This window comes from Camelus bactrianus, chromosome 8 (genome assembly GCF_048773025.1).
Source record: "Camelus bactrianus isolate YW-2024 breed Bactrian camel chromosome 8, ASM4877302v1, whole genome shotgun sequence".
NCBI lineage: Eukaryota > Metazoa > Chordata > Mammalia > Artiodactyla > Camelidae > Camelus > Camelus bactrianus.
In genome coordinates, this window is record NC_133546.1 from 47175366 (window position 1) to 47186603 (window position 11238).

Consider the following 11238-nt stretch of genomic DNA (forward strand, 5'->3'; position numbering starts at 1 on the left):
AATTAAAACAGGAAATACAAATTTCCTTGTCTAGTTCTAAGGATAAATCCCACTTAGCACAAGCAGCTGTCTGCAATTTTTGATGAATCCTTTCTGGCTATTCTAAACGTGCACTGCTGAATTTGTATTCTGTGGGCACTTTTGACTTCCCATCCTGAAAACAAAGGGCACACCCAGCTTTCCTGCATCCTCACCAGCCAGGGCTCAGCACGTTCTGGGCACCTTCACAAGCTAAATAACCAACAAGCAGTGTTGCAACTTCAAAAACGTATTCAGAACTGAGGAAGCCAAATATATTCTGACGGAGGGGTTGAGTAAAACATGAAAAGTGAGAAGTCATTCAAAGAAAAGGCAAGAGATTGAAAGGAGAGAATACAAATGCATTTCTTTAAATAAAAAGCATTCTTCTTTCAATGCTTTACACCAGAGCTCCAATTGCAATTAAGAAAACTCTGGTCCCACCCTTCTAATTAAAAAGCACAAGCAGTTCCTTTACTGACCACAACAAAGAGCAAATAGACTCAAACCCACTTCCTCTGCAGGAGCTTCTCTTGGTGCTTCTAAGCGGTTCGTCTACAGCTGATAAATCGGGTTATTGGGTCTGAGGGATTCAAGCCCAAGCAAGTTTATACATTTTGGAGTAGATTAGATACGGTATCTTGTGAGTGAGACAGTTTTTCCACTCTTGTCAAGCCTAGATTAATATTCCTACTAATTGCACTTTAGGAATGGCCAATTAGTTAGAGTCAAATCACCTGCACAGGAGCGGTGGCAGGAAGGTGGGGAGACCAGAACCACGCTTACCCCTTGGGGGTCTGTGGGGCCCAGTCCAAATGCCCTGTGCTTCCTCCACTTCACGGCTGAGAGCCCACTCACTGGACATCAGAGTAGGAAGGCCAACACCCTAGAACCTGCTGGGCTAACAACAAAGAGTTGGTGATGAAAGTTTGCACTTAACTAATGAAATGAAACTGCTTTGTAGCCTCATCTGCTAAGAATCATGATATGGATATTCTTCGCTGGAAAGGGTTTTCTTTTCATCTTAAATACCTCAATTTCTACCTTTATATCAGAAACAATGTGTTTTTTCCTTGAGTGAAAAATTTGATGTCTGTTCTTAAGAATGAAACTCTCTCCCAATCCTCCTCCCATAGGTACAGATTCAATTTTACTTGGCCTCTCAGTCAAAAGAGTCTTCTTACTTAACCTAAATTTGCAAATTCAACAAAGTAACGGTTGTGTCTTGGAATAACAACAGGCACCCTGGGAACTAAAGTGTCAACAATGACCATGAACCCTTTAAAAACATAGTCAGGGGCCAGCAGTTGCACCCATAATTCTCCATAAACATGGCAAGAAAGTTAGTTAATAAACACCAACTAACTTTTTTTTCAACTGCAGCAATAAATTGTTCAATTGGTGAAATGTCCACAAGTTCTGCTCAAAATACCTTGCGAATTGTTTAATTAGCAAACTCTTGCAACACTCAACAAATAGATATTGGCAAGTTAGGGAGACACAAGGTCCCTGAAGCATTAGCAGTGCTGATAATCTAATCTGCAGGCTTTTCAAAGGGACACACATTTCATTCTTTCTTTCTTTTTTTTAAGATTTCAGACATTCAAATAACAAACATTTCCCATTAAAAATGTTCTAACAAGTAAATAAAACATAAAAGATGTATGAACAACTAGTTATAATTGTGAACCAGGTTGCTAACCACATACCAGGCTCACAACCAGGTTAGTAACACATCTCAGGTATCTAGTAAGGCAGGGCATAGATGTATCCTCTTGATATAATGACCGCATTTTATCTACACAAATGTAACTAAATCAAAGAAAAAATATTCTTCTGAAAGCCATGTCTTCCTTTTGTTTCACCAAACTGCAGAGTAGGGTATTATAGGATATATATTTAAGGCTGTCCACCCAGTCTCCTACCAGCCAAAGTTCTAGGAAGGTTCAATTGGTGGCAATTTTTAACTGTTGAACAGTCTTGGGTCAAAACTCCACGGCATGTTTTGAACCCAGAAGTACTGAGTGGGAAGGGTCATCCTTCATGACAACCCCTTCTGCAAAGGTACCAACTCCCCGGGGAGGTGAGCAGTTTGGGTGTGGTGTACCAAGTCCTAGTCCATTAATCATTGGGAAACTCCTGGTGGAGCCATGCTGAACGTGAATGATGTCTTTCCTTGGCTCAGAAAATCTGGGGCAGACCACACTGAGAAGTGCTAGTTAGTAGATAAAACCCAGGTCAAAAATCCAATAGCAGTACGGATCATTTCAATAGATTTTGTTCCCAGGCTATAAACCAAGTGCCAATATTTATGATAGTGATATCTTGAGTAAAAAGGGTGTGTATGTAAATGTCAAAACCCTATCTTCACTATGAATTCAAAATATATGTCCCCTCTGTCAAAAGATCAGTAAGTAGTGTGTTTTTTCTTATAAAGGAACACGTATACACTAGTCCCACAAAGAGAGATGCATCTCTTTTCTTGGCACAAAAAAGTTTGAAAAGTATTAAATTAAGCTTCCCTCTTCTTTCTCCTTAGAAACTACAGCTATGATTCATTACAACCACCATAAAATAATTGATCAAGCTGCATGTAGCTATTCTTAGCTATACCTGAAGAAGTTAAAATGCACATGGTCTTTATCTCCTTGAAGTTTATACATTAATCTGACACTGATCTTCTTAGGCTGAAATGTCCAAGTCTTCCATGTATTGGTTTGCAAAGCACAAAAGTTGAAGGGCTTGGCTTATTATCCATCTAATGGTCTTTTAAATACTTGACATATTCTTGAAAGAAAATATTGCAAGAAAACTGCATGTCTCCAAAGACATGCTTCCCTCCCACCCCAAATACACACACTTCAGAATTAGTTTTAAGTGAGAGACAGAAGGAAACAAGTAGCAATTTGATTTCAAATTTAGAGCAGAAATATAACCAGGCACACACACAAAAGATCTTTATAAGAAGAATAAGAGGTACATCACGTACTTGAAATCAAAAGGCATTTAAAAACCCTTTTGTGAAATACCTGAGTTTGTATCTTCCTTCAGTTTTCTCTACACATAATGGTTTGTGTAAAAACTTGTTTATGATCTCGTTCTCTATTTGTCAACTACAATCAAATAATGACAGCTACCTGGAGACACCATCAGTCTTGGGGTCAGCTGCTTCCCCAAGCAGCAGGCAGACTGATGCTCCAGCAGATGACCTATGATCCAAGAATTCAATCTCCATGAAAAAAAGAGACCAACCCAATGATCAAGCTCTGCAGTGAAACCTCAGAGGGGCTTTTATTCTGGAAGTTGTTACAAGTAGTTCATAACCTTTGTACTCTAGACACTCATTCAAACTACCTCACCACTCTGTAAGCCAGGGGCTAAGGATGCTCGAAGGCATGAACTTTCTACCCAAACAGGGAATTGTAAACATTTGGGGGAGGCATGGTGCTACTGCTAAAATAAACCATAAAAAAGGATATTAGCCAAGACACTTTTATTCAGGGAGCCTCTCTCAGTTCAGAGAACCTAATTTCAACTTCAACTCTTGTACTCAAAAGCTAGGTCTCAATCAGCAAGAGTCTTTAGAGCGCTGGTATTTTCAAGTTTTGTCAGCATTCTTCGGTGCTAATAAAAAGTATATTTACGAGATTTAAATGAAGAAGGATACAATAGGATAGAATATTTTTATACTTTAGTATGGGTCAAAACAGTGCTTTCTATTTTTTAAATTGTAAATGAAACGCAGGGAAAAAGCACATATAAAGGGGAGTTGCTACTCAAATTACTTAGTACTTAGCAGTTCTGCTTCATCCTAATTTGGCTGTTTTAATTTTAATCGTCAATTGAGTTCTAGTTTTTATTAAGAGACCTTACTTCTGTCAGGTTCAAAGATGTTTTGACTACAAATTCAAATTATGTTATTTGATCCTAGACTGCAAAAAGCCTTTTCTTCTTTGGGGAGAGAGGGAGAGTATAGAAAGGATTCTCCGGGCTCTTAAAACTGGTGTAAATAAAATCAGAAGGGGAAGTGGGGAGTAAAATTGGGTCCAGTTTGCTTAAACTGAAGAAAATAAAAGAATACATTTATTCTAAAGCTCAAATTTAATTAAAATAAAATTTTACTCTAAACAGTTACTTGAAGAAGTAAAGTTGTAGAAAATAATAATGTTATACTATTTAAATTTTAATAACCTCTGGATGATCACTATGAATATTTTATTTTTTTTATAAATCAATTTATTTTTATTTGGGGGGAGGTAATTAGGTTTTTATTTATTTATCTTTAATGGAGGTACTGGGGATTGAACCCAGGACCTGGTGCATGCTAGGCACACACTCTACCACTGAGCTATACCCTCCCCTCAATGAATCTTTAAAGTTGTATGATTTGAACACATCTAGTTAAGAAGTCTTTGGGTGTAAATCTGCCATCCCACCAGATGCATCATCAATTGCTAACAGTCAGGAGACTGTGAATCTTCCAATGAAGGATTCAATATAATTGTTGAACGTCAGATGCTGGATATTTTACTATGACCATATGATGAGGCAGAATATATATAATTAACATCAAGTTGATACTTGTTTTTAGAACTGTTAGTTAAATGTAAAGCACATAAGCATAAAAGAGATAGAAGGCATCTGTTAACTAGAAATTCAAGGAGACCATGCCTTTAACGTACAGGATGTGAAAAACCTTCTACTGAGTAAAAAATATTACCCAAAGACTCAGTTTACACAAAAAACCAAACCAGACCAAACCAAACCAAGCCACTTGTTATGTCTTAAGCATGTTAATCTCCAAGTCACTGTACCAAATTTTTACAGGCGTCTTTTGGTATCTCTTATAATAAAAATGCCTTTGAACAATATTTATTGTTCAAATATTTATTGTTCAGAAATATTGATAATAGCAAATTTTCAATTGGGTAAAATAGACATAAAATTTACCATTTTAACCATTTTTAAGTGTACAGTTCAGTGGCTTTAAGCACATTCACATTGCTGTGCAACCATCCCCCATCCATCTCCAGAACTTTTTCATGCTCCCCAAACCCATTAAACGATTCCCCATTCCTTTCTACCCCCAGGCCTTGGTAACCTCTATTCTACTTAATGTCTCTATAAGTTGGACCATTCCAGGTCCCTCATATAAGTGGAATCAAATATTATTTGACCTTTTGTGTCAGGCTTATTTCACTTATCATAATGTTAATTTTTAAAATGTAAATCTTAATTATCCAATACGGAAAAAGAAAAAAAAAACTTGTTACCTGGAAAATATAAAGATGACACCATTCCCAGAAGACAATATAACCATCATAGGCCACCCACTCACCTTTTCAAAAATAATTTTTGTCTTCTATAAAGAAAACTTGGGTTTCAGCATCACTTCGCCCTTCAAGGGCTCAGACTCCAGAATCTTCCTGGACAAGCCATGTTGTGGTCTACTTCTTGCCCGGAAAAGAAAGTTACGCCAGCTATCCTAAGCCACCCTTCGCTGCACCACACACCTGTTCAGACAACGGGTCAGTTAAACAAGCAAAATAACAGCTGAGAAAGCCAGGTCAGCTCCCCTCTGATCTGAAAGACGTTTACAGAGCCAGTCCCCCTTCTCTGCCTTCTTTATGTGACAACAGCAGTTGAAGTAACATGATGCCTGCCCTTCCTGTTTGAGGAGACAGCGAAAGCCCTCCTGCTGCGAGTCCACTCTCTAAACCTGGGGAAGAGGCCGCCTCGGTCCTCCAGCCTGGTCCACAAGCCTGGGTCTCCAGGGGAGAGAGGGCCCGTCCCACCATGGTTATGTTTGCTTAAGGAGCCGGGTCCACCTCAAAGAGTTAACGATTAACAGGGGCCATATTACATGTCACATTTTCTTGTCCCCATGTTTTGACTCCCAGGTATCATGAAGGAGACTTTTTTGTTTTCTGATCTTCCTTAAGTTTCTCTTCAGTTGGGCCCGAAGGCTCTGAAGGCAAAAAAAAAATACACAAGCCGAATGGATAGCCTTGCAGTCTTATGACAGGTGAAATCTGAATTTTCTAGAAAGATTTTTTTTAAGTTATTTTAGGTTTTCTGTCATTCACAGCTGAATCTATTCTTAACTGATACACTGAACCTAAATTATCACTTACAAGATTCTTAATTGCTTTTATTTTACTCAATTTTTTTTTTTTTTTTTTAAAGTTTATACCTGGTTTGCCATGCACTGAGAATCTTGAGTTTCTTCTTCTTCTTCGGTGCTTTTATTTATTTTGTTTCTTTTTAAAAAATTTTTTTGGTTTTATCTATTTTATTTTATTTTATTTATTTTTGGGGGGGGAGGTAATTAGGTTTATTTATTTATTTGCTTATTTATTTATTTATTTATTTAAATGGAGGTACTGGGGATTGAACCCTGGACTTCCTGCATACCAAACACATACTCTACCACTGAGCTATACCCTCCCCAACAAGAAATCTTCTTTTTGAAAACTGACACTACAGGTATAGCAGTAAAACCAACAAATCAGATGCAAAGATTTTATGAGTGTACCTTTTCTAAAAATATGTTTTTATGCATTTTTTTCCGAGTACAACTTATCATTGGATTATAAGTACAAAAAGTATACAATTCTTTCTTTAAGGATATGACTTTTTAAAAGTGTTTTCCTTTACATGTAACTTCAGAATAGTGCTTCTCTCAACAGCTTAGGTGTGAGTATATTGGTTTGCTCTATTTTACCTCAAGGAAGAAAACAGAAAGAATGAATGACCAAAATCCACCTATGTAATGACTCTTATATGTTTTAGAAGGTGTAACTCTGTAAGAAATTTATTAATAAACAACAACAAGGTCCTACTGCATAGCACAGGGACCTATATTCAATAGCTTACAACCTGTTATGAAAAAGAATATGAAGAAGAGGATATATGTATAACTGAATCACTATGCTGTACACCAGAAACTAACAATATTGTAAGTCAACTATACTTCAGTTTTTTAAAAAAGTAATTTATCACACAAAATCAGCAAGTCCATATGTTGGTAGAGGGAAGTTTTGTCTTGGTAGGTGAAATGGATGAAGGTAGAAAACCTAACAAGCATGGAAAGATGACAGCTCAAGAATATACATTATTTTCTTATCTGTTTTTGCAAAATAATTTTAAAAATTTTTAAAGGAATCTCAATACTTTATATCTTTAAAGTACCATAAATAATCCTGGTTAAAATATTTCCTGTGTGTAATAATTCTCTTTTAGGCTTTCATTTTAATTTTAATAAAGCTTTCTCATGCTCTCTTAATCACACAACTTCAGAATTCTGTATGGAAACTTAGAGCTAATGTAGTATAGCATAACAGTATCCAAACAATTTTTTTTTTTTTTAGTAGTGGAGCCACCACTGATGAGCATTTTTCCTATTAAACCTGCTGGAATCTTACAGTGCTCTGAACAAATGAACAGATAAAGCAGAAATCTGGTTGAGATGGCAACCTGAGGGTCAAAGGCCCATACCTGAGAACCACGGTGTATCAGTCCAACCCCCTCACTTTACAGAAGTGGAAACAGAGGTCCAATAAGGTTAGATAACTTCTCCAAATTCGCATCACACCAGCATCAGAGTTGAGACTATAAGCCCACACTTTACTCGTGCCATCTCCTAACTTACTCTCCACCAAATCTTAACAATTTGGGATTTCAGATAATTCATTATTTTGCGCTTGTAGGAGAACTGAAGAAGTGGCACAAAGATTACTGTGTGAGGGGAGAGGGAAGTGTGTGTTTGAAATTCCTGATCACCTCAATTTGGGTTACCAAGGTCAGAAGGGCAAGAAATAAAGACAGAGAATCAGGAAAAGGAGGATGCAAACTGAATTGAAGGGTAAAGGCAGTCATTCATCCTTCTTTCCTATATTCATTCACACAGCAGTTATCACAGACTTGGTGCCAGGTACAGAGAAAGATGCCAAGATAACTTAGGACGTTGTTTCTGTGTGCAAGTTTCCGATTTGGCAAGGTACTGCGCATGTGCACGTGCGCATGCGCCCTAGGCTGGATGTGCTGCTACAAAGGCTACTCAGGAGAGGCAGAGAGGAAAGCGCAATATTGGACGGGTGACCAGGAGAGGGTGACGGAGATGGTGTCATCTAAGCTGAGCCTCAAAAACTACGCTGGGGGATGGTGACGCCTAGGATGGATCCCAGGAGCCAAGGCTGAGAGCAGAGGTGGAAAGAAAGGGCAGGGTGCAGTCCTTTCTCCCGTCTTCTCTGGCTGAAACGAAGGCCTCCTACAGACGTGTGGGAAGTATGTCTGGAAAGTTACTTTGGCCAAGACTTTGAAGGGGTGGGGAGAAGGGAGAAAAGATGTAGCCAGGAGACAAAGTGAAGACCAAGGCTTCAGACTGGGGTAAAGAACTGGGAAGTAAAGGATGTGTTTATTTACCAAAGGGATGAAAGGAAGATGCAGCCTTCTAGAAATAAGATATATAAAATCAGGTCAGCCACATAAGAGATGTTGGTAAAAGGAGGTTATGGATTTCAACGGTTGTTGCCAAGCCCTCTGTGGAAATCATCACCTTTCAGGGCTGCATCCAGTTTATTTTTTAGAATCAATGTCTTTACAACTCACCCACCCCACCCCGTCCTTCCCTGTACTCTGCCACCCCCTAAATGCCAACATAAAGTTGGAAAGCTCTTCCCTGACATTTAGAAAAACAGAGCTCTAAGATACTAAGGAATGGAAAAGGTTAACTCTGAAGCAAGACAAAGTTAACACCAAGGAAAGAGAGAAGAGCTTTCTCCCACCCCTCTGGCCTTCAGGATTCCATAAAACACATTTCCCTCCTGATAAGACCCCGTGCTGACCAGGCAACCACACTTTACTGCAGGTTCACTAACTAACTAGGCTGTCTTTTTCAAGGATATCAGTGCAACCCAAAGAGCCATAAAATTGTGAAATTTCGAGAAAAGTGGGCTAAGCCAAACAGAGGCTTGGCCTGGCCTGATCTGTATAGCTGTGGACAGAGGGCTAAGCTGTGGACATCATGATAAGGCAGTGTGGTCAGTTCTGAGTGCCCCGGTCCTACCCTTGTCACTCACGCATTGCTTCTTCCAGAGATGTTTTTGAGATATGCAGAACCCACTCGTACCGTCAGAAGTCTGGAAAAGGGAGAGGCATTTCCCAAATTCTAGTTATTCATACCAAATACAATGTAAACAAACACAGAATACTCATTTACTGTTTGTCACCGCATTTTAGAATCTCTGGCGTAAGCTGTTTAAGTGCCAAATCTGAAGTTTTATAGCTAAAAACCGGCTCTCCCTCTACTTTGAATGTATTTATTAAAACGTCCCAGACTTGTACAACCATGCAGCTCTTACAGCCAGCTCCTGTGCTTTAGCTCTGAGGAGACCAAGGATCAGAGAGGACTGAGATTTGCTCACACTTGGCTAACCAACAGCAAAAACTGACCACCATCCAGGGTTCTCAACTCCAGTCTCTTACTCTCTCCCTTATCACAAATAGGTTTTTCTTTATTAGTCTTTAAATTTTATGTTAAAGAAGTTTGTGTAATTCTTATTCCTTTGCTGCAACTATTATTAGAGATTGTAGCAAAATGTAACTGTGAAGGTAAGGGTAGCAGAAGTGGCCATCCTAGTACACATCTTCCCCTTGTAAAGGCCCAGAGAACTTGCTATCACAAAGATCTCCCTCCTTATATCCCACTCCTGTGTGATTAGCTAAGCCACACACAATGAAAAGGAGACAGGCAATTCTCAATGTATCTTTTGACTGACTATCCATGTGTCTGTCTCTCTGCAGGCATTTCCACCAAAGACCTATTTCACTACTAAAGACTATTTTTAAAATGTACTATGTCCATAAATTAACTACTTCTCTCACTGTCCTCAGAAACTAAAGAAATTGCTGGGGGCGGGGTGGGTACAGCTCAGCAGTGGAGCGCATGCTTAGCATGCATGAGGCCCTGGGTTCCACCCCCAGCACCACCATTAAAAATAAATAAATAAATAAATCTAATCACCTCCCACCCTGAAAAAATAAATAAAATATATAAATAAAAAAAGATGAAAGAAATTGCATAAACTGTGATTTTAAAATGAGGGTACAGTATGTGTAGTATTTATGATTAAGGAAACAAATTAAGTTTCCAAGTTCTTCCCTCACCTCCATTAGTTTTTTTTTTCCTTTCCTAGTATTTGTGATGTAGATGTTAGCAGAGAAATCAAAATAGATGCAATGTGCACAAAGAATTATGAAGACCTAGGACAGTTGGTCCTCTGCATTTATTCATTTATTAAGAAACCAGGAAGGACCATAGAAGTCACTTCCTCTGATGATCTTCTGTCTCTTAAGTGAGTCTTGCTTTTCAAACTTCCTAATCAGTAAAAAAGTGAAAAGTACCTAGAATGACTGCTCAAAACTTCAGAAAAATTGTGATGAGGAAGAATGTCATTTTCCCTCTATGGGAAAGAATCTATTCTCAGGACACAATTACAAGCTCAGAGAATTTTTTAACCCTGAATTTACTTGTTCTTCATTCTTCTTTAATTTGGCTAAAGTAAGACCCTCTCCCACTGTTGGTGAAATACTCACTTTTCCACTCAAGCGGCCTGGAATTCTCCTCTGGACCTCTGAAAGAGCCGCTGGGAGCAGAGCTCTCCGTCCCAGGGCCAGTCCGAGGCCACTGGCAGCCCTCCCACCTGAGAATGTGGCTCTGCAAAAGAGGCCTGTGTCAACAGCCCTATTGGGGCGATCACATGACATGGCCTTTGTCTCCTTCCTGCCGGTGTGTCAGTGGTCATGGCCAAAGACTGCAGAGGGGATTGCCAAGAGATGAAAAATGCTTCACGTGTGTGTTCTAGCTGTCAAAGAGGGGAGACAAGCAGCCTGTTCCCTGGCCTTCCATCATAGCCCAGGAAGGACCTGCTTCTTCCACCTGAACAGTTAAGGACGTGCCAGGAAATAGAGATGCCGGAAACTAGATCTGAGGCCAGGAGCCCACAATCCTTATCCCGTGGAAATGAAAGACAAGTTGCTTTGATCACCTTGGAGACCAACCACCTCCTTCTACTGAAAACTAACCCCATCTCGGTGGTGCCTGCCTCCCCTCCTCCCATGAGCCCTGCTCCCTCTACTCCAGCTTGAGTATCAGGCTAATCAGTTTGATCTGACAGATTTTAATTACATTAATTAGGGCTTTTCTGAATAGGCCTGATT

The 11238-nt window shown here is 39.2% G+C and overlaps 1 protein-coding gene across 3 annotated transcripts in view; it reads right to left on the reverse strand.

Moving 5' to 3' along the window:
• The window catches only part of PRDM1 (PR/SET domain 1), a 60383-nt gene extending 49583 nt beyond the window's left edge, over nucleotides 1-10800 (reverse strand). Inside the window, exons 1-2 of one of the 3 annotated variants that reach the window (XM_074368568.1) lie at nucleotides 10615-10800; nucleotides 9099-9158 (exon numbers count right to left, since the gene is read on the reverse strand). In XM_074368568.1, the coding sequence (XP_074224669.1) occupies nucleotides 9099-9158; nucleotides 10615-10785 (231 nt within the window). In that variant the 5' untranslated portion in view covers nucleotides 10786-10800. Of the gene's footprint in view, nucleotides 1-5356; nucleotides 5931-9098; nucleotides 9159-10614 lie in introns of those variants that run through there. The other 2 variants (XM_074368569.1, XM_074368570.1) reach the window with 2 other exon arrangements.
• Nucleotides 10801-11238: the final 438 nt, after the last annotated feature.